Genomic DNA, 25,252 nt, shown 5'->3' with positions numbered 1-25,252 from the left:
TTAATAACTTTAAAGCAATATAAGTAATCATATTAGTAGATAAAAATTCTTTTTTCACTGATTATAATAATTTCTGTAGTAATTAACAGCAGCTTTGAATAATGAAGAATTTTTCACAATTCACAGTTTCTATTAATATTTTACTTTAATAATTAACTTAATTAAATAAAAACAATACACAAACAAGTAATTATTTTGTCCTATAGTATTTAAATATACGTAAATACATCATTTTTTAACAATGAATAGAATATATGGCATATGTTTTAATATTTCTTTACACAACTTTTTGGAATTATTTCCTTTCAAATCTATTATAATATATCAAAAGAAAATTTATGATTTGAATATATTTCATTAAAATATTTTATAGCTTACGTTTATCTTGTAATTGAAATATACTATTTTTTTATATCTTTGTACGATATACATATAAATAAAAAATAGAGAGGTTTATCAGTATAGAATATACAGAAGCTAATTAATTACCGAATTAATAGTTAAATAGTTAGATAAAAGGAGTGTGTATCGGAAATTAAGGATGTATGATCAAGAGTGCAAGAAAAATAAAAGTAACTACCGTTGTAAATTGAGCCCCTTTCATGGCCAGAAGGCTGAAAGATAAGTTGTTATTATTATTATTATTATTATTATTATTATTAATTACATCGTTGCTTATGATGGCAACTTTTTGCCGAAGAACATTATTAGAGACATTATTGAGCGGATCTTCTTAAATCATTTGCAACGAAAATTGCAAAACTATCCGACCATTGGTATATGAATTTCTAATATGTATATATATGTATGTATATATTGATAAAATAGTATATAGTCTGTCCAACGATATGAGGTAGTGAACATAAACAAAATTTGATTGCTATCAATAGTTGTAGTCTCAGTAATTGAATTTTGTTTATGTTTATTATCTCGTCTCGCTGGATAGACTATACCACGATCGTACATGTAAGTCTTGAAACTGCCGTGCTGAGGAATCCACGGTTGTACATGCAGATCTTGAAATTTCCGTGGTGAGGGATGTCACGATTATGTGGCGACCTGCGCTTCTCAAAATCGCCACCAATGGCGCTACCACAGAGTAGTCAGTACAATAGAAGACACAAGATCATCATTTTGCTCCCTCTTAAGCCAATTTTAACTATAAATGGAATTGTTTATGCATAAATAATGCATACCTACTTATGAAGCACTATAAAAATTATAAGGAATTTGCTTGAATTCTACCACGCATTACTTGGTTGAAATTGTTTTGACTACTCGACATTAGCGCCCGGTGTATGATGAACAATATAAAAAATTTTCTATCCTCAAATTTGAAACTACTCTTACTTACGATGTAAAATCTATTACACTGTGTTCCCACCACAGGAGTTTCCAGGCCTGTGTATGCGACCGTGGACTATACCTACTTATTATGGGACTATACACACATACACATAACATGTGATGTACTACCTAGCGCTACCTTACTGTTTAGACAAGATGTATTACATCAGTCATGTGGTACATGTGATATTTAAACTGTGAAATGAAAATATGAAACATTTTTTGTGTTGTATGTATTGTATGTTTTAAAACATAATTGAACATGGTGTCATATTCATCAATTAATTTAGTAGATTCAATAATCGACGAGGTGGCATTAGAAGGTTTGGATGGTATTACTATAGAAGGTTAGTATAAATATTAATATTTACTATAATATATGTACATAATCTTTTTATTTTGTGAAAGTAAAAAATTCTCGGATAATATATACATATTAATTTAGTGTTTTTATATTACCCGTCACGTATAATTTCTAAACTTTCATAAATATTATTTTTTAAATAAAAGTGAGTTATATTTTATTTTAAATAAATAAATTTAATAAATTTATCTTGTAATTTATAACTTTTTTCATTTCAGCACTATGGTTACGTTTAGCTCATCGACTTCACAATTCTTTACCATTCCCAAGATCATTTATGACTCAGATATGGTCAATATGCATACAGATCAGAGAATTTTCATTTTACAAATTAGAAACTCCAAGGGAACCACTTGTAATTTTCGATCGCTATCAGTTTGTGGATCCTGATTTAGGTATCATATTGGAACCAGTAAGTATCTTGACCAAAATTTGAATAAACTAATAAATTATCAGACTTGTAAGAAATTATACATTTGAATAGGAAAATGTACCTCCGGATATTTATCCACATTGTCCTGTGAATGATGTTGCAAATGGTATTAAAGGATCTTGTTCTACTTATAATACTCGGGAAGATATCACAGGACTTGTAAGAAACCTTAGCTTAGAAGAAGTTACTAAAAGATATGGACAAAAGTTAGTTATTGTTGCATCACAATGTGCTAGAAATCATGCCTTAATGGGGGACGAAATATCTCCAATACTTGAATTAAATGTAAAACAGTATTGTTTTCTAGAAAGAGTAGGTAGATCACGATATCATGGCGAAGTTACTCAGGGAAAACTTAGTCTCAGTGCACTAAAAGAAGATTCTAAAAGCTTATTTTATATTCGAAAATTTTTACTACGTTATAAGCTAATAACGAAACAAATACATCACCAGAAAAGTGATAATTATGGTTGTAATGGAAGTCTGTTACATCTTCCAAGGTTTTTTGTTGAAAGAAAACCAAAAATGATTTTCTTGGCAGAAGAAGTTATCAAAATTCTTAAATCAAAACCCAATTATGTTGCAGAATATGATGAAATAAAACGTAAACTGCAAATTGAAAAAGCATTAAGCAAATTGTTTAAAACTTCATTTTTCCAAAAAGTTGTGAAAACAGATATTAAAATACCATATAGAACTTTATATCCTAAAGCATCACCAGAAGAATGGCAGCAGAAAAATGATTCTACAAAGGAGAAGAAAATTAAAGTAGCACAGTTATTACTGCCAAATATTAATATCCTTGAAGCATGGAATAAAGATGAAATACAAGATGAAGATGAATCTCAAGAGATAAATATTTCAAATCATAGATATGGTGTGCCATATTTGAAACAAGCAAATACAATAATTGAAGATAACAGAATTGATGGTGTATGCCAAGGAAGTTTGGCTAAAATAATGGGATTAACGAAATTACAGTCACGGACGATTTTGCGAAACATAGTTAAAACGAATATTGTTGCTACTTATATGAGTGACATTGGTAGACAAAGGCTTGCAAAATATGTATCGAAAAGGTATGAGAAAGCTAGTAAGCTAAGTAAACAGTTTGAGAAAGAAATGCATAAAATTAAAGAACTTACAAAGCAAATTACGACTGAAAATGATAGCTTGGAAAAAACTAAAACGATTATAAAGCAAGAAGAAAATACTGTTATTAATGATGAAAAGGAGAGCGTAGAAAAGGTGGTTGAATCTGATACTGTTGATAAGGATGACCTACCAGAAAAAAGGTCGTACACTGAAAGAGTAGAATTACAAAAAACGTTTTATGTTGTTAATCGTATATTATATAAATATCGTATAACAAAACGCCCAAATAGATATAAATGCATTTTCTCTAACTACTTATTGGATAAAATTAATAAAGTTCAAATAAAAAAAGAAAATTCATACTCTAATAATATGTTACTACAAATTTCTGAATTATCAAAGAATGAAAAGACAGTAGCTGCATATAAAAATATAAAAGTTGACATAAAAGTTTTTAAATCAAAAGATGAAGAAAAACCAGAAAATGAAATATATGGATTTATGGAAGATATACAAAATAGTGAGAAGAAAAGTGTGACAAATATTACATATAGAATATTGCGAAGAGCTAATATGATTATGGAATCAGTTAAAAAGCATAGAATCATTGATGATACGACAAAGTTAATGAAGGTAATATAATATAATTATGTAATATGTTTGTTTTTTAGTCATTTTTATTAATCGCATCTTATTTAATTTTAGATGATATATGAGGAAGAAGATAAAGAAGGGTATGATGTAAAAATCGATAAAAAATCGTTAATAAGATTGCTACAAAAGCTTGCAAAAGATAATTTAGTGAAATATATAAAAATAACTCTGAGTGGAAATGGTAAAGAGAAACATTTAACATATATATGTGATCCAAACATTGATGTTAATAGTACCATTATTCAGTCAACCGTGGAACAAGCAAAATTGAAATTCTTTTTCATGACTTCTCAAAAACCTAGATCGTCTCTGAAACATACAGAAAATACAACAAAATTTGTATTAAACAAAGATGTTGATGATGCACATAAATTTGAAACTGATCAATCTCCATTTCAACAATCTACAATAATACCAACAAGATCTAAATGTAATTCTAGAATATCAAGAAAATACGGATATAGTCCGAAATTTCTTCGTATGAAAGCATTACATATCTTTTTATTTTATTTGGTTTATGAACATCCTGGTGATCAAACTCTTTCAAAAGCAGAACAAATACAAATTTTACGAGATAATGATTTTAACATTACAGAAGAGTTAACAGAGGAATTTAATACGATTTATACTAAAGATGTTAGCTGGAAAATGTTTGTTCCGCCTTTGCCACAATATAATGGTTGGCCTCGAGGATGGACATTAATGTGTGACTTTCTTTTACGACTTCCTTTATCGATATTCTTGAAGATTCATTACGTTTCATTTACAATACCAGAAATGGACAAATATATAAATCATCCTATTCGGAAACATTATTTAGTTAGAGATTTACCAGTTGATATTCGAAATTCTTTGTTCTATGCACGGAAGTATGTATTCCATATTCATGAAACTGTAACAAGATTATGTTATATTGGATTGGTACAGTTTGGACCACAAAAATTAAAAGATAAGGATCAAGTATTTATTTATGTGAATCGTCGTACTGAATTAATGGATACGACATCTTCTGCTCCTAGTTATCATGTAATTGAAGATAAACAGTATCTCATAATGAAATATAACTTTACCGAAATTCAGGTAGTTGAGAAATACTGGTATGATATGTGGAATACATGTATGAACACGCCTTTAGGCGGACGACTTGTTGTTGAAGGAAAAGATATAGTATTAGAGGATTTGAATAAGAAAGTTGATATGATTCAATCAGTGGTAGCTCGGTCTCCAGAAGAAGCTGTCAAATTTGATACTGGCAAAGTACCTGGAGATCGCAAAGGTGCTGCTGGAACAGATTCAGCGTGTTGTGCTTATCTTAAAAGAAATTGGAATTGGGGTTTCTCTAGTTTTGAAGTCCGGCAAAAAAGGAAACAGCAGAATATAGTTTATGAAAGAGACTTGTATCTTTCTAAAATAAAGGCAAAACCTTTTAGATTTACTGAATTTTCTGGTTTAAAAACAGTATCTGGGCCTCCTTCTTTAAGCGCAACAGAATTCAAAAAGAAGGTACAAACTAAAAATAATGAAAATTTGGATCAGCAGAACAAATATGAAGCGTTGACGTCCCAGCGAAGCACGAAGCAAAAATCTTATGTTAGAAGAGTTCAGCCTCGTAAATGTAGTAGTAAAAGACGAACAAAGTATGACGAGGTTGATTATCGAGCATTACAACGGATGCACAAATTACGAGTAAACTGGAAACCATACGAGGATAAGATTTTGCTTGTTTGTAAGGTCGCTATGATATATTTTTGTCCAAATCCACGTAAACAAGTAATAACATTTTCTACAGTAAGAGACGTGCTACGGTCATATTCATACAGTTCACATAACAAAACGTCAAAAGCTTGTCAACGACGACTTTTATATATGCTCAGACAACAACGAAACGTTAATACTGTTGCTTTAGGTGTTGAAGAACTGAAACAGAATTTTTTCCTTAAAAAGCGTTTTGGTGGTATTGTGAATAAACTCAAAGAAGGACATAAAAGCTCACCTGAATATGAGAAGCAAGTTACAGAGGCGTTCAAATCACTTGTTGCCTACATTGCAAAGAAGTATTATGATATTTCAGATGTTGGATCTAAAGAACCACTGCCTGTACCAAAAACAGTGCAAGAATTTAATTTATTTTACAAAGTTGTACATCCTACAAAACCATTCCATAATCGTGGTTTCACAAAAGATATTCAAAATATCAATGACATACACTCTGCAGTCGTAAATTCTGTCATTAATAGTTCCATGTGTTGTGGAAAAGATAGAAGATCCTGGACATATCAACTATTTAAAATATATCAACAATATCCTGACATGTTGTTAAGAAATGCCCTGACAAAAATTCATAGTGATCAAATGGTTACTATTAAAAAGAATCACTTGCCTAATATAAGAAAACATGGCAATTATATGCCAATGAGTAGTTCTCAGTATCAATTAAGTAATACTTATATATATAAATTTCATACTAAATGGCCATATGCTTTATTCAAAGAATCATATGATGTTTTCTATAAACTTAGTAATTGGTATTGTCATAATGAAATGAATGATCAAAGCAAAACATCAGATAATTTTAGTGGCGTCGAAATATCCTCGATTACTGGTGGTTTAATAGGAGCGATACATGATTATATTGTACAAGATCAAATAGATTTTGATATTGAAATACCTGATCAAGTTATAATGCTTGATCCTAGATTAAAAGAAAAAGATGAAACATACTTTAGAATAGCTAAACGATATCAAGATATATTGGTTAATTTAGATAATTTGAAATTTATAAAAGAATTTTCTTTGCAAAACAATGGTGCAATGGTTGATCTTGAAAAGCATGACGACAAAAGCTTTGATTCCCATACTGCTACTTTACATTATAATAATGATGTACATAATGTTGATGGAAAATCAGATAAAGATGGTTTCTCGGATTTAGATACAGAGAAGAACACACATCTACAAGAATTTGAAGGTGAAAAAACAAATTTCGAAGATCCGAAACCTTTTACTGATTGTGACGAAATAAATTTCAATACTGATGAGGAGAACGGCCGTAATGTAATTGATGATGAACAAAATATAATTAAATTTCAAGATGAAATTAAAATTATCTTAAACAAAGACGATGTCGAGCGTTCAACACTTTGTGATGACGATTCAATAATGGAAATAGAAGAAGATGAAATATGTACTGTCGATAATCCTAAAATAGATAATAAGGTGCAAGCAAGAGATACTGGCGAAAGTTTATATAAACTGCCTGAAGTTGAAAATGTGATTCACGTACAACATAATCCTGCATTATTATTGGAAAGTACAAGTAGTAAAGATGAAGATAGAATGTTAAATATTGAAAATTCATCTTCATTCCATTTAGACCTACAATTGAATGCAGACAAAGAAAATAAATTAATTACGTCTGAGAGAAAAAGGCGAAGGAATGATAATGAAGACATGTTTGATTTAGGTAAACCTGCTCAAAAGAAGAAAATATTAGATTGTAAAATTGCAGATGTAGAAGAGAATGAAGAAGTATTACGAAGAAATGATGTCATTTTGATTGAAACATCAAATAAAACACAAAATGAAGATTTAAGAGAACATTCCACAAATGAAACAATTGAAATTAATGATGCAAAATCTAGTAATGAACAATATATTTCGAATAATGAACGTGAAATTTCATTACAACCAAAAAAGGGCAGTGGAAATGGTTTTACACTTGTTAGTGATATCCTAAAAAATATTCCAACAGAACAGAGTTGTTTGAATTCATATTGCAAGATTGATGATTCAGATGTACACAAGCGATACACTCGTATAGCTTTATTGCGAATGAGAGAAGAATTAAGCGAACTCACAGTAGCAGATAGTCATCATGCACATGAATATTTTGTCGTAAATATGTTCAAAGTTTATTATTCTTTATATCGATCAAACTCACAAAAAATTGATAAAACTGAAGCCTTTAAAGATCTATCAATACCCTCAGATCTATTACCTTTAAGATTAAATGCTATAAATGACTTAATACAAGAAATAAATAAATTTGCAGTTTACCCTAAAGATGGTATTTCATATTCTGATTTCAAAAAAAATTTGCCCAATAATTGTTCAATGGATTTGAACAATATGGAAGCAATTTTTAAATTTGTATGCGATAAAAAAGAACTTGGAGCTACTATCCAAGAGTTGATAGTAAGTAAAAATATATCTACATTTTATTTTAAAACAAATAGAATTTGCATCTTAGAAATAAAGTATCTTACATTAGTTAATTATTATCTTATTCATTTTGATAGGATGAATTTGAAGATACATTAGGAGAAAATTTATACCAAATCGTTTCTTTCCTTACCAATAATCATCTATTCCTGCGATCCGGTGTAACTACGGTTCGATATATACATCATCGTTATGCTGATTCTTGGCTAATACATTCATATAAAATAAGCCGTCTTGAAAAAGAATCGCTTATACCAATGCCTAAAGGAACTATATATGTGACAGAATCTGGAGAAGCATTAAACAAAGATAATGATATAAATATGATAGAAGAAACCAAACAAAATCTTACTATACCATTAGAAAATGAATCATCCAAAATTGCTGGTGAAAATATAGCTGAAAAAAATATTCAGCCAGAGACAAAAGACTATAATGAAAATAAAAATGAAGATTCCACTAGAGATACATCTAGTCATAGTGATGAAGAATACAACACAGAGATGAAGAAGAGGATGTCAAGAAAGAGGATTAAATTACTACCTCAGAAAGATAAATCTAAAGCTGTGAAACAGTTAGATTCAAAGTAAATGAAGTTATACAATGAAAGTTAAAATTTATTAAATTCAAACTTATTCTTTCCAATATTTATTTTAAATACAGACAAGTTATTCAAGATTTTAGAGTAGATGATATTTAAATATGCCTCATTTATGTTTCAGTAACAAACAAGAAATAAAGGTAGTTATAAAACCATGGATTCGAGTAGATGGTGTTTTAAATCGTAGGGTACTTGATCGTATGTTGGGATCAATTTTGTCATACTGTTTAACACATCCGGGTATATCGTTATCAAAAATACAAAATAGATTTGTCCCTGCTCTGCAACCATATCATACACGAGAATTAGTCGAGGTAAGTTATATCTTTCTTAGTACTCATATATCATTATATAATTTTGCTTTTCTGCTTTCTATGATAAAATTTTTATAATGTTATGTTCATGAGGTAGTTGTGTTGGTTTTATAGTAGAATATTGTTCATATTTATATGTATAATTATGGAAATATTTTATGTAGTTTGTATTTCTATTAAATTTTATAAAATTTATTTGTTTGAGAGATATTTGATATATTCTTTGCAGATATTGATAAAGTTGAGATGCTTGGACAAAATACTCTTGAAAGAACCACGTGTGACATTATTTTCAAAGCCATCACAAGTTAAACCAAGTAAGTACTTACTGCTGTTTTAAAAATAATGTTTCTTCTTTAGCTTTACCTCCTTTCAGAGTCATTAAATATGACTGTTTAATGTATTTAAATTGTATATTTATATTTTTTATATAGCTTGTTAAAAATGTTTTTAAAATTAAACAATATTTTCATTAGTATATTAAATACAAATTGAATTGATTTATTTATTATTTTTTTCTAGAGATTGTAAATAATGATTGGGCTATTGATGAAGATATTTTCGTTGAACCTACAAATGGAGCAACATTAAAATTCGGAATATTTTTAAGCACTAAAATGTATAGTACAGATTTTATTACATAACTAGCAAAATTAAATTATTGAAGCTTAAAAAACGGATTAGACTGACATATTACACATAGAATTTTTATTTTGTAATAACAACTTTTGTTAATTACTAATTTGTTAATTTGTTGATAATGGAACTCTTATTTCAGTGAAGCTACATCATTGTTTTTTATTTTTCTTTTTAAATATAATAATCATGAAATATTTAAGTATCTAATATTTAAAATAAATAATGTATTTAGTGTGTAAAATATTATTTATTATGTTGATAGATAAATAATTTTAACATTAAACGTACTTATTTTTTCTAATAAGAAAATTATAAAATACACAGATAAAAGGATCATATTTATTTTAAGATTATATAACATTACATTTCATATTTTCTTAACTCTTTGCATTCAAGAACTTTTTCGTTCGGGCGTAGCAGCTACTCCAAATGATTTAGTGTATACGTGACGCGTGTCTTACAGCTAGTGTAAAATGATTTTATATACAAATTAACTTACAAAGCATTATATTCTAATAATTTATCTATATTTACATCTTCGAAAATATGATTTTGTAATATTAATTTCTGTATTTTTTTGTATGATAATTTATAAAGCATTCACCAAGATTGCATTGTTGAATATAACTGATCTCATTTTTCAACAGCTAATTTTTCTAAGCTATATTACTTTTGCCATGGTCGTTGAATCCGATCTAACGTTGAAGACGTCCGAATAATAGTTTTGGAGGGATTTGAGATTAAATATTTTATCTCCACTTTAAAATCTAGTACTTTACACTTCCTAACAAAAAACATAAAGAGCTAAGGAATCAATTTAGAACCAATGTTGCACTCTCATCAATTGGAAATGTCGAAATCTAGCATAAACAGGGACTGTCGCCTCTCACTCGCCACAGGAATTGCATTACGGAACGCCGTGGCGACTGAGAGTCGCTTCTCGAGTGCAAAGAGTTTTAAATGTAATTAAATTATATAATGTAATATATATTTTATGTTATGTTATGTATTAGGCATATTAATACATGTATATAACAAATTCAAAACTAGCAATAATATTAAAGATTAATAAAAATACAAAATATCTATAAAATATGTAATTTTAATAACCAGTCATAATAATTGTACACCAGTAGCCATATTTTCATATTATGTAATAAAATCACAAAAGAATTTAATCAATACATAAATTAAGATTAACATAACAGGTACTTATATAAACGAATTATTCTGAATAAAAAATATTTTCTCGATTTTTATTAGAAAATATAATCGGGAGGTAATGTGATAATTATGATATAATATTTGCTATATTGAAAAATATTTATATTAATCATGTAAATATATTTTTATCTCAAATTTTAATTGTGGAAATTTTTTAATAATAAATATATCACTTTTTGGTGTAATAACATTATTAACAATAATGTACTTATATAGACTTACATGATATAACAATAACAATATATGGTAAAATATAGGTACAATACAACATATCTTTATAAATGTTATTATTACAAATTATAAATGCATAATAATTGTAAATGAATGTATTATAAGTTATATATTATACAAAGTTTATGTTATCACCTTGATTTACATCAAAACTGTTATCTGTAAGAAGATTTGGGTTAAAGTTGTATGGTTCCAAAGATCAAATAAATATTTTCTAGGTGTAAGTATAGCTAATTTTCAAAGATGAATGGGAACATATGTTTTTTTTTTATTTAATTAATTATATGCTTTCTAAAAATATCTTTTATATAGAATTGTATTAGATTTTTTTTTGAATAGAACTTTTTAATAGAAATAGTTTACAAGAAAAATAAAATTGTGAAATGAAGATTTCCTTACTAATGTTAACTATATTTATAGGAGAGTTTCGACATAACGATTATTTACATAATGACATTTTCTAAATAAATTGAATGTCTTCATATCGACCATTGTAGCATAATGTAGTTAGCTGTTCTAAGCAAAATTAACAACAATTTTCGGGGAACATTTTTTATGGAGAAACAGTATATAATATGGACAACATAAGAAGTGTTTTTGAGTAATTACAAATATTGTTAGAGTACTATACCGATGAATGTAACGACGTATATGAATATTTTCATTATTTCTAGTAATGAAGAAATATATTAAATTGTTGATATAAGAAGTTTAAAGTTTTAGGATATTATGAGATATCTTTTTTATTCAAAACCAAAGTAACAGAATGATTCAGTTCCTTTAAATTTCAAATGAATCATGAATCAGTGTTAATAACAGTGGTTTTATGTAAAATAAAATAGGATATATTTTAAAAGAATTTAATAATATAATCGGAATGATTAATTCCGCAACAGTGATCATCTATGTTTATATTATTAGCTTTAATAAATTTGGACAGAGTACAAAAACTTGATTTTAATATACAAATATTTTTAAATCATTTTGATTTTATTTGAAACGAAGAGACATAAGACATAAGAGACATAGTATCTAATAAGTAATGTTAATGTATTGAGTTTGGAAAGTATGCCATCAATTTCTGAAAACCAGATCAAGGATGAAACTATTAAATAAATTAGTAATCAACATTTGTATTTATTCATATGATCTATGACATGTATATTCATAATTACTATGAATTCATAAAACAATTGTACAACATTTGTAACAATACTTTTAACAACGCCTAAATTTCTGAAAAATTATATTCAGTTTATGTTACAAAATAAATATCTTATTTGTGCTTTTGGTTACGTATAATTTTATATTAGTACCTTGTATACATTTACAATTTTTTAAGTTACATATGCAAGCTTCATATAAGTTTGAAATAAGAGTCTCTGTTTCTTTTAAATATTTATATAATTTTAATTTACATAAACGTATATAAAAACATTGATTTTTCATGCAGAATGTATAGCTAGACGTATAAATTTAGAATTTTAATATAAGATGATTTAATGACATACGTTATAATATACACATATTATATTAATGAATGTAATATGTATTATAGTGTATATATGTATATTACAACGTATATGTAGTACAAATTAGCACAATTCCAACCCAGAAAAATAAATAACGTTTATTTCTTTTTTAAATAAAAAATATTTCATTCTGACTTTAATGCGACGTATTTTGTATCTTATATATATATTGAGAATTCTAAAAAGTATAAATTTATATAAAAATTATATATAAAAAATAATAGTGTGAAATTATACAATTTAATTACTGCTACAATTTACCCCAGTACAAAGCAATTTTTTGATTTAACATAATGAAGATGGAAAACCTCTTCACTTCATACGTAAAGAGTTGCAGCAAAAATTGTTCCCATGAGATTTCTTTTTAATACAGGACAGAATTTAAAAACGAACTTTTCCTTGTTGTATCTGGTCATAAATTTCGGTAGTCAACAATTGGTATCCAGATTTTTCATTTAAATAATATAATTTATCTCCTATCCTATTTGGATTGTATCCTTCATTTACAAGATCTTTTTTTTTCAATTTGAATGTGCCTGAAATAGTGATTAAAAATGGCCTTTCTAAGTTAGAATGGTTTAAGCTTATAATATTTAATTTATAAAATAGTAAAAGTGTAGTCTGCATAACGAAATGTATTATTTTTCAAGATATGAATGAAAAATTGATATAAAAATAAAAATATTTATAAAAGATATTATATAAGTAATTAATTTTATAATTTAAGTATAATTTTGAAACAGTTAAAATAACATTCATAAATAACAAATGATTAATTTACGACTATTGATAAAGATGATTTTAATATGATTATCAAATGAGTTTAATAGAGATATGTATACAAAAATACCTGTGAGATCAATTTTCGATAAAATCCTAATAAATCTAGGTACCGCGTAAGTTGCTAAATGTTCCTTTAAATCAACTGATAATTTATTAATGTCTAGCGTAGCTTTTTCATCATATATTGCTGCCATTCCAGCTTTACCTTCAAGGCCTGGAATCTATCGAAAAATCGTATGGAAATATAATTAAATCTATAAACTCATAGCGTAGAAATAAAGAGTATTTAAAACTTATTAAACTCCATATGTAATACATATACTACATATATAAATAAGACATATATAAAAAATATTCCTTATTAAAAAATAATAGAATAACTATTATAAAATATTATTTTTAATATTTTATTTACCTCAACTCCATATACAATGCAATCTTTATAACTAACAACATTACTGATAATAGCTTCGACTTCAGATGTAGACACATTTTCTCCTTTCCATCTAAAGGTATCACCTGTTCTATCCTTAAAGTACAAATTACCAAATTCATCTGCTATTAAAATATCACCTGCAAGAAAGAAATGAGCAAAATTTAGATGACTATTTGTATTAGTAGTTTATAATATTTATTGTATTTTAATGGAACAATTGCAATAAAGAAATATAACGCAGAAATATTAAATAGCTTCTCTTAACAAATTTTACATTCTACAATTAAGTTAGAATAAGTTTATACCAGATATAAATGCTGAATCGCCTTTGGTAAATACATCATAAACTATTTTTTTTTCTGATGCTTTTTGATCTACATATCCTAAATATGCTCTGAATGGATTGTTCGGTATAATTTTTCCAATAAAAACACCTGGTTCATCTGAAAATGATACAAGAAGTTGTAAAGTGAAAAAAAGATAGTTTCATTACAGTTCAAAATGTGAGGTGAACGCTTTAATTCATATTTAACAAAAATACTTACTTGGTTTACACAATTGACATAAACCTTTTTCATTCCTTATAGGTTCTCCATCAGCATTGACTTTTATAATAGAAATAGGATAAACTGATGGAACAATTCGAGATACAAAACCAATAGCTCCAACAGTATTGTCGATGTTTACTAGAAAAATAGGATATGAAATATTAATATCATACAATTACTACATACATTAATAAAATATTTAACTACTATATTTTAACTACTATAATTTTATAAATTATATATCTTTCTTAATCGTGTGAGCATATGCATATTTTTACAAACTTCACTTGATACTTTACTATCACTTGATTGGTCATTCAGTACACAAAATAGTCATAATTTGTCAATAGTCAATATATTTTTATTAACGATTGGTATAGATAATAGGAATTCTTACCTATATTAGCGTTGCCTTCTGTTGCTCCATAGAATTCAGCAATTTGTGAAATATTAAATCGCTCTACGAATTCGCGCCATATTTGTGGTCTCAAACCGTTTCCAAACATCAGCCTAATTTTGTGTTGCTTGTCTTCCGGTTTTGGAGGTACAGCTAAAATATATCTACACATTTCTCCAATATATTGACCAACCTAAAAATTAATTATATATATTTGCTTTCACATTCGTATTTCTTCAAGGATTAATCCTCTTTTTGAATAAATATCGCAGTGAAATTTAAATTTATTTTCTTTCAATAACGATAGAAAAAAGTTAAAAAGCATAGAACTTACTGTACAATTATATTTGATGCATTCAGCGAAGTAAGCGCTTGCTGAGAATTTTTTTCTAATTACAACTGTTGCACCATGAAGAAGAGCTGCACCAACAGCCATTACACCACCTGCAGTGTGATACAATGGCAATGGTGTATAAATTCTATCCGAACTCTTAAACTTTGCCAACATAAATATACCAGTTGCCATAAACATAAACCTAGAACGAATTAGAAAATCAATTAAATAGCATTAATTATAATTTATGAGAATTTTAATATTTCTTACCTAGAATTGGTTATAACTGCTGCTTTTGGAAGACCAGTTGTACCACTGGTGAAAATATATACTAATTGATCGTGGTAAGCACCTTTTTCTTCAAAAACTGGCGCAGCCGAAGAAACGTTGGCCATAAGAGTATCCAAGTCATTGTCATTTAATTTTGATGTCTTTGAATTTGGTAAACTACCGATTCTATACAATGGAAACTTTGGGTCCAAAGAATCTATAATATCTGATATAGCTAAAACAATTAATAATTATAAGATAATTATAAATTAATAAATATAAAATAAATGTTTTTAATAAATATGAAAGCTTTTGAAACGAGGTAAAATTAATTAAGAATTTTCAACTAAAATACAATATTTTATACAATCAACATTTTTTGTATTCTTGTTAGAGGAAGAATATGTGTGAAAATCTGAACATCGTAAAATTTCATAATTTTTACATCAATAGTAAGCAAGTGCATGAGTACAATGTCTGACAATAAACGATCTGTTTCTCCTTATTTTTCTATGCATACTGGGTTCTCCTCTTACATCATAATTGTACTGATTTAATTATAACTTGTTATACCCTGTAATATGTTTTAATAAGTTTAGTGCATTAAAAGTTATATCGAAGCAAAGTTCATCGGATCTAAGAAATAAGTGTAGCTTATACTTGAATTAGAAAAATTTACGTGGATGTATGTACATACATATTCAAAAAATTCTTATTAGAATCTTTTTATAATTAATTTACCAGAGATGGAAATTATTTAGGTTTGAGATGGTTTTACTTGGAGTAAAATATACTATAATTTTGTTGTAAAAAATCACGTGTCCACTTATCTTCATCTTCAAATCTCCGAAATGCCAGGATTTATAAATATTTATTTAGACCTGTGGTTTTGGCGATTTTGAATGTAACTTTATTTTAATTCATTCTTTTTTACCGAAAATAATATTGACGTAAATCAAGGTGACAATACTATACGACATACGCTGTATATGAAAATAGATATAAACAATAACATAGCTATAATGAAAAGATTAATGTAAGAATAATTTTTAAAAATTAATGAGAGAGCGCAAAATGTGATCTGCAAAATTTTGTAGAATACATTTCATACAGTAAATCTACATTGTTTATAATTATATTATTATAACGAAAGATTATTTCTTAATCTGTAAGAAGTTTCTATAGAGTATCCTCGCAATTTTTATAACGATAAACATCCTTAAGAATTCTATTCAAATCATTGGCATTGAAATTTTGCAAGTAATAATTGTTATCAACAATTTCACAAACATAACTGAAGTTTATTGACAATAAAGATAAACGTAATAGCTACTAGAGTTATGCAATCGTTCATAAAATAGAACTCGAGTCCAATCGGCTACGACACGCAACCGAACACCCAATTTTCTTTCATTCTGGGGTAGTTAGTTCTATTTCCTATTATTGCTTCAATCATTGTGACCAGAGTTATTAGCTGAAAGGATCCACACGCAATGGAAAATAAATACATAATTCGTTCTCAAACGAAGAGGTGACAAATTATACAAATTTGTGCGAACAACAAAAAGCATGAAACAATTGACCTTAAAATTGATAAAAATTATTTTAACGATATACGTATTAATTTATGATATGTGTGATACTATTACGACAAGCATAATGCTTAATTCTTTATTTAATTTGAAATTCTAAATCTTCCAATTTCTGCAATTTTTCGCAAAAAGTATATAGAATTTAATATTTATAAACGTAAATGAGTTATGCATTTAGAATGATTATTTTTGATTATAATTTAAAATAATTATCAGTTTAGACTTTTCTTTGATTCAATCAATGAACCTTGTCCAAATTTATATCATATATTGATCAGTACTCAGATAATGGTATTTAAAGAGATAAAAGTGATTTTGAATTTTTATCGAAGAACAGACATTTTTAATATTGCACTTTGTTGCCAATTCAGTGATAATTAAACTCTTGTTTATGATATTTTCTTGTTAGATTAACAGAAATATCTATACGATGTAAAAATAAGGTGTTAAAATGAAAATACAGATAAGTGGAGGAACTGAAGATTAATAAGGACATAAACTAAACAAGTCGTTACAAACCAATCAATCAAATGATATCGAGTTGAAGATAATTACAATGGTAAACCATAATCAATTATAGCTTTTCCTTAAGTAATTAGTAGAGATAACTGATAGATATGACGAACGGAGAACAAGAGAACTCTTTATCAAACAAATTATTTCATAATTAGCCATAATTACATAAATCTTCTTTTGTCATTTTCTTCATTAAATTTATATATCAACTTATAGATTATTTAAATATTTTATTAAACAGAATTTAAAAGCCACCATAAATTAGCGTGACATTTTTACTTGAAAGTAGTAAAGATATTAAATTTAAATATTCATGGTTGAGTATTGGTAAATTCTCCGTCGTGAATTATTAATAAATAATACCTAACGAATGAAATTCTAGTTGTACGAAACGCACTATTTAGCGTGCACTTGACCATGTGCATATTTTATACTGTTAACCCTCTCACTACGTCAAGTTGGCCCCGTTTGTGGCTTCAATATACAAGACAATTGAATCGTGAGACTATATTTTGTCGTAAACAGAATGTAACAACATGTAAACCATTATTCATGTTATTTCGAGTCAACATGTAACGAATTATAAATAAATAAATAGTGAAATAAATAAATTTTTAAAATTATTTATTACTGTAGTTTTATGTGAAAAATTTTTAAACAAGAATGTGTGTAATTATCTATAAACATTGCATTAAAAATTTTACAATACTAAAGTTATCAATGTATACTATACACGGTGAGAAAGTCTTAGAAGGTTTTAGTTAGAACCGTTCCTAAAAAGTTTGTAAACTAGAAACAATTACGAATAAATAACGTTATAAGGAAAAATATCTAAAAATTCATTTCTATGTAATATCACATGGATTGGGCTATTAGGCAGACAAAATGTTAGTTATTTAGCCAAAGTCATTGCAGATATCAACGTGAAATTTTCAGGTGTTGAATGAAGCAGAACGGATAACTTTTTTAGGGTGTAAGATATTGTGGAGGTGAATTTCTTAAGGATGAAAAGGGTGCTAGCCTCATCTTTTTTAAATGGGATGGAATATTAATTTTCCGATATTCGAATAGATGCTATCAAACCTAACAATCTTTATATAAAGCATGCTTTTTTCATTTTACATAGCTAAGGAGTTATAGCGGAAAATAAATTTACGCTAGAGGAGATCCGTGAAGATGTCGAAAGATATCAAAAGCCTATCCTCTTATTACTGTAAAACTTCACGATTCTTAAGGAATGAATATGAATGAATCAATGAAAATCAAAGGATCGAAGGTAAACGTTACTTTCGAATAAATAAAACTCTAGTTTTAATTTTAAAAATAATTTTTGTTACGCTTACCATCGGTGAAATCTGCTCCATAAATAAGAGCTTGACACTTGGACACATTGATGCTATGCTGAAGAGCAGTTTTACGAAGGTTGGTGTTAAGAAGTGGTATTATTACTCCCAGTTTACTCAGACCAAGCCAAAGGGCAATAAATTCCACCCGATTCTCCAGAAGTATGCCAATGACATCGCCTTTACGATATCCGTATGTTTTGAATATCGTGGCGACTTTATTACTATAATCCTCCACCTGAAAAATATTTTATTGAATTTTATTAGCCTGGGTAACACGTGGACAAAAAATAAAGGAAGAAAGAAATATGAAAATTTTCAAGTGTTATAAATATCATGTCATAATATATATCTGACATTTTTAAATACTAGCACTCATAAGTATCCTGACATTTTAGCCAATTTATAGTAATAATACATGAATGTTAGTAAAGCGTCTGACTTAATGACAAGCTAATAACCAAAAGTCAATCAATCAATACTTATCGTCTCTCTTTATAGGAATTTAATTATTTTGTTTAAAGATTAATGATTCGAACATGAAAGTTCTTGGAAACTAGGAAGATATTACTGTATAGATGTAACTGTTCATTTATGAACAAAAGAAAAGTATGCATTTAACTATGTAACGGTAACAACTTTACCAGCCATAGCGAAACATTCTGAACTACTATACTTATACCCTTAGATATAACTGTTACCATTAAAAAATTAGTATTCAGGTATTTTTATCTGAAGTCTAATATTATGACTAGACAAGCAGGTAAAGACTCATGCTATAGATAATAGACATACATATATAATATATATAATAGTTAAGAGTTAAGTGCTGGACAGTAGATATGGAATAGTAAAATAAGATTGTGTACGTGAGTGGATGGATGTATGTGTAGATGATTATGTGAGAATGCAAGGCAATAGAAAAAATAATTGTAAACCGAGTTTCTTTCGCGGCCAACAGGCTAAAAATAAACTATGTCACTGCAATCACTAATATCATATTTTCCATATTGAAAGGTAAACGATAGTTTATGAATATTTATGTATATTATCGTTACTGACGTCAGAAATTGTTCTTGGTTATTTTTAATGTTCATTAAAATTACTAATAATCAGTATCTAGCGCTAACAATCACTATGACGATAGCTAAAAACAACTAGAAAGAACTTCTAGTTATTGATAATGATTACTGATAAATGGTAACCAAAAACTATTTTCGCCAAGCATAACGGTTATATCTGTAATAAAGTTAAAAGAAATGTCTGTTATTAGCAATGGAATTTTCCACATTAAGAAAATTTTAGACATTTATCATAGTTATCTGTAATGAAAAAAAACTATCTATACTAACATATGAATTCTTATATCATAACTTCTTAAATGTTATTAACTAAATAATGACTTCCGAAGTTAAAGGTTACATCATACGACGAAAATTATATCTCTATGTATAAGTGAAAATGTAATTATAAGATTAATTTTTGTCTTTAGCATAGAATTTGTAGTATGTAGTATCTTTTAGGAAGGGTTCAATAACCCATGAGATAAAGTATTTTAGATTTATTAAATCATAAAAGTTATCCAATTTTCTGAATGGAAAGGAAATGAGTCATATTTTACGTTATTCGTCTCATCCTGGCTTATTTATAAGAGCTATATGCATTCTCTCGTATTTTTATCATTATAGCTGTTATCAGTGAGGTTGGCAAGATGCCCTTTCGCGTTATATCTTTTTATATAACGCAAATACAAACAATTGGACTATCATTAAAATAACCTGATTGAGTAATTTACTAAATAGTTAAATAACATATAGTATTATTATAAAGTATAATTAATATAATTATAATAAAATAATACAAAAGTAGTCAGATACTAATTAGAAAAAGGGATGATAATAAGGAGACTGAATAAACCACATTTATGTTAACAGATATTTTTGAGTTTCTTTTTGAGGAAGAATGATTAAGAATTTTGATAAAATTTACCTGTTGATACGTCCATTCTTGATCTTCAATAATGAAACAAACTTTATTTGGATGCCGACTAACATGTTGTCGAAATACATCGGCGATGCTTCTGTTCTTCCTCTCGTGACTGCGGATAATCCAAAGAACTTTTATATACCGTGTTATAGCTCTGAAAAAGTTAAAAATGTTTACGTTAAAATCATTCATCAATACATATATATATATTACAAAATTTTTTAAGATTTCGCTTATCAATCATAAAATATATTTTTAAATTTTATGAAGAGTGTCTATACTGAAAAATAAGTCTTCACTATTTAAAATTTATAAATTTTTTTTAGATTTTCTAACAAATAAATTCATTTGAAGAAAGTGAAATGCATTACGAAAACAAAAATAGAGAACATGATTATCGATACTTTGTTGCGTATTTCGTAATGAGAAATACAGTGGAGAAGATATCGTCATTGGTTGATATCATTATTCTTTTATCCTGGCCCTTAATCGATGCCACATTCCGACATTTTTATAATTAATTGTAAAAATATTAATTAATCACTACAGTGGTCTCTTATTTTGTTCATAAATGTATCTTGTTTAAGAATATACGTATTCGAAATATTAGTAATTAAATATTCTAAGTACCTCAAACAATTAATACAAATATATTACTGTATTATATTATTTTATTACATTTATTATTTTTAATTTACATATATAATTAATATATATATATATGTAATACTATATGTAAATTAAACAGCGAACTTACAACTCAATTGAATTGTACTGTCATCCTTATATAAGAAACCGAGATTTGTTCACTAAACAAATAGCGTAATTTGTTAACACTAAATGCACATATTGAAAAAATAGCAACAGTGGAAAATGAAAAGTGGTTATTAGCAAATTCTTGTTAGGTAAAGAAAATATGCATATTACATAATGCATGTCTCATACATTTCTCACTTGATCTTAATAATTATACGCAATGACGAACAAATACTTTGCATTGAAAATATCAGTATTAAAACTAGTTTTTGTAAGTTTTATAAATATGTAAACATATTCTTATATTATAATTATAGTTACGTTTAGAAAAAGACGCAACTATGAAATCATCATTGTACAGCGTCAACTATGAAAGTTATACGATAATAAGGATTCAGGTGATTGATGATTATCTTCATATTATACAGTAAGAAATATATGTATTGTAAGAAAAAATCAATTAATTTTAATTATTTGATTTTAATTAGAGTCTAATCTACAATTCAAACTGGATTAATATTTCTCAGTAATAGATCTTTTAAGTAATCATTCAAGTAATTATAATAAGTAATAGTAACCAATTATAATTAACATTATGAACTGTGAATAGGTATATATCAATGCATTATATTTTAAAAGTATCGTATGTAACATAAACTTTGGATTATCTGTTTCTCTTAAGATTTTACCTATAATACAAATCGATCCGAAAAATATTCGGACACAAGTATAATTTGAATTATTTTCGAAATTTCAAAATGAATCGTAGAAGTAAAAATACATTTTTGATACCAATGATATTTGTATCAGATAAATGAGCAATGTGTCACTAAGTACAGAAGCGCCATGACGTGCCAATCCAAACCTATTCTCCTGCTTTCATGTCTCTGACCCCGTCAAAATGAATTTGAAAAGTTGCAGGTTTTCCTTGAAAACAGAAGTGAAAGGAGCTGTCAGAGATTGGTTACGGTCACAGTTACAGGACTTGTTCAAAGAACAACGTATTGGTACCTCGGTTGGTGGTTCACAAGGGACATCACCCGAGTATGACACGAGCCAAAAATATTCGACACATACTTTGTTATCGACAATCTGCCACATTTATGGAGCGAATCTTCTATTTCTAATATTACTCGAGATACTTCAGAAAATATATTTTCAATCCCAACTTTAAGGGCCTGTTAAAAATATGTACAATTGCTGATAAAGGAAACATAGACGTAGAATATTTTTGGCTGCACTATACATCTGTAAAGTTTCATCAAAATCGCTGTGTCACACTTGGGATCTATGATACTGTTTATGGGGATTTCTTTTAACTGGCGTCAACAATGTCTGTTCTAGACGTTACGAACGACAACTTTTTGAACACACCTTATAGTGGAAGTACTCATAAATATGAAGGAAACTTAATCTAACTAGTACTAGTACTGTGAACTTTGTGTGTGTAAAGCCAAGTATGCGAAAGATATAAGTAGGTATGTGTGAGTTACAGAAAATATCGTAAAATAGAAAATATTGTATTTTATTATTTATTTCGCGATGTAAATAATAGATTAAGAGAATTTAAATTTAAAAAAAAGTAAAAAAAAGTAAAAAAGTAAAAGAATTTAAGTTATCAACAATTTTAATGTACGCTGTGACAATTGAATTGTAACATGAATCAAACCTGTATGCACCTTAAAGAAAATTGAAGTGCTTGGTTGGTTCAATGGACCAGTTAAAGCAACGAGAGAAATCTGTATGCTACGCACGTCATTTTAAACTATTTGTCGCTGATAAATACTAGATTCTGTGCAATTACTTGCATAATGTACACGTGCATGTAGTCAGTTAATGATTACAAAGTATCAGTTAATGATGATAAAGATATCTAAGAACTTGAGGATCAATTTCACATACGTATAATCGCTATATCGCGAACATAATATTTGAATAAGATAAAGAAATCAAATATTACGTTTGAAGCATTTTCTGTTTTAAACGTAAATATTTATATTTGAATTGGAATTTTCCCAGATATAGTTTGTAGTATATTTTTAATATACTGCACGTTTTTAAAAAATAGTGCATAGATGTTGTAAAGCTCTATATTTTTGTTCATATTATATTAAATATTTATTTAATAGTTTTACTTAATGATCTATAGAATCAATTAAATAATAAAACTTATTATTTTAGATTTATTGTCATTAACATTCAGCGCCTTCAGCGAAAATGATTAATGTATGCAAAAAAAAAAAAGAAATATATTATCAGTTTTCTTAGAAAATTGTTTAGGTAATTTGCAAGCCGTGACTGATGATAAAACACAACGTTATGAACAGACAAACTCAATGTAGAAATAACATTAGATTCTTGTACTACATGAAATTCAAACAAATGTTATAATACACGGAGTTTCAAAATGTCAAAAATTGAAAAATTGCGATACAGAATTATAGATAAACGTCATAAAATAGAATAAAATCTGGACACGTAATAAAATCAAATATTATAAGTAAATTTGAGAAATATTCTTAGAAACCTAAGTTATTTTAGATGTTATATGTTACATTATATTATATATTATATTATATTTTTTATAAATACAATTATATATAATTGCCTGAATCAAATAGTAATTTCTTTAACCTTCAAGTATTGCTGACGCAGATCGTCCAAGGCAACATAGACAGATAAGTAAGTGTGTAAATCATAAATAAATTATTTATGAAATTTTAAATGTAACATGTATAGCATAACTTGACACGTGTAGGTATATTGCACACTTGCTAGAGAATTTGAACATTGAATTTTTCGAGTTATCACTATGAAAAACTTTTTTAGAATTCTTTATAATTTATAAACTGACAATAATAAAAACAATGTTCAATCCTGTTCTCTATTATAGCCGCTAATAAATTTGATTAACAAAATAACAACTTGTTAATTTTAATTAATAAAGTTATCGATTGTGGTATTTACACTTTTTAGGAAATGAATGTTTTTGAGTTATATCATTTATGAAGCAAGATATATCTGGTACATGTATTAAGAAATCAAACTGTATGCTATGCATATATATAAGTTCGTCGCTCGTCAATGAAGGGTTAATCTCGTATGACCTTGAATGATGTTATGTCATGTGTCGTTGAACTCGTCTTCATAAACGCTTTCACGAGTTATAAAATGGAATTGTGAATGTCCGTCTCATACTACTAAAAAAAAAAACAGAATAACTTTTTCAAATTGAAAATTACCTATACATTTTGGATGTTGATGTAAAATAAAAATGTTTGAATCATCAGATTAGTCAAACTCTACTTTTGTTCGATGTATTTAATATTTGCAAAAATTATACTGAAAATTTATAATTTTTATAACAATGTCGAAATCATAAATTTATAAAATGTACCTAATCAAATGAATATTTCAAAACGCGAGTTTTGTTTGTTGTGCAATATGGTTAAAAAACTCACTCACGTATGTATTCGTAAGAGATTTTGTTGAATAAACTCTTTAATAAAAATACAATATAAATGGAAGAGGTGAAACAGCTCGTGTGATATAATTAACTTGATAGTTTCATCTTTTACAAATTATATAATCAAATTAATTTATTTCTGGATATGGTATTTCCAGAAACGTTTACCA

At 27.3% G+C, this 25,252-nt stretch overlaps 2 protein-coding genes across 3 annotated transcripts in view; one reads left to right on the top strand and one right to left on the bottom strand.

Moving 5' to 3' along the window:
• The first annotated feature begins 908 nt into the window (after positions 1–908).
• Positions 909–10,714, top strand: LOC126916802 (general transcription factor 3C polypeptide 1). 2 transcript variants are annotated; one of them, XM_050722974.1, is made up of 8 exons: positions 909–1,694; positions 1,930–2,123; positions 2,196–3,872; positions 3,945–8,087; positions 8,192–8,700; positions 8,837–9,029; positions 9,259–9,346; positions 10,316–10,714. In XM_050722974.1, the coding sequence occupies exons 1-8, from the start codon at positions 1,610–1,612 to the stop codon at positions 10,354–10,356; spliced, it is 6,930 nt and encodes a 2,309-aa protein (XP_050578931.1). In that variant the 5' UTR covers positions 909–1,609; the 3' UTR covers positions 10,357–10,714. The 2 variants fall into 2 exon arrangements, with proteins under 2 accessions (XP_050578931.1, XP_050578930.1); XM_050722973.1 differs by having other exon boundaries at positions 910–1,694; positions 9,552–10,714.
• A 1,526-nt stretch (positions 10,715–12,240) lies between these two features.
• The window catches only part of LOC126916798 (long-chain fatty acid transport protein 4), a 30,857-nt gene continuing 17,845 nt past the window's right edge, over positions 12,241–25,252 (bottom strand). The window contains exons 4-13 of the mRNA XM_050722967.1: positions 20,864–21,014; positions 18,875–19,112; positions 15,424–15,658; positions 15,154–15,355; positions 14,820–15,012; positions 14,420–14,560; positions 14,180–14,317; positions 13,854–14,011; positions 13,506–13,659; positions 12,241–13,191 (exon numbers count right to left, since the gene is read on the bottom strand). Coding sequence (XP_050578924.1) covers positions 13,037–13,191; positions 13,506–13,659; positions 13,854–14,011; positions 14,180–14,317; positions 14,420–14,560; positions 14,820–15,012; positions 15,154–15,355; positions 15,424–15,658; positions 18,875–19,112; positions 20,864–21,014 — 1,765 coding nt within the window. The 3' untranslated portion in view covers positions 12,241–13,036. The remainder of the gene's footprint in view (positions 13,192–13,505; positions 13,660–13,853; positions 14,012–14,179; positions 14,318–14,419; positions 14,561–14,819; positions 15,013–15,153; positions 15,356–15,423; positions 15,659–18,874; positions 19,113–20,863; positions 21,015–25,252) is intronic.

This window comes from Bombus affinis, chromosome 5 (genome assembly GCF_024516045.1).
Source record: "Bombus affinis isolate iyBomAffi1 chromosome 5, iyBomAffi1.2, whole genome shotgun sequence".
Classification (NCBI taxonomy): Eukaryota; Metazoa; Arthropoda; class Insecta; order Hymenoptera; family Apidae; genus Bombus; species Bombus affinis.
Note: the sequence above shows the minus strand (reverse complement) of the source record. Positions and strands in the feature narration are given on the sequence as shown.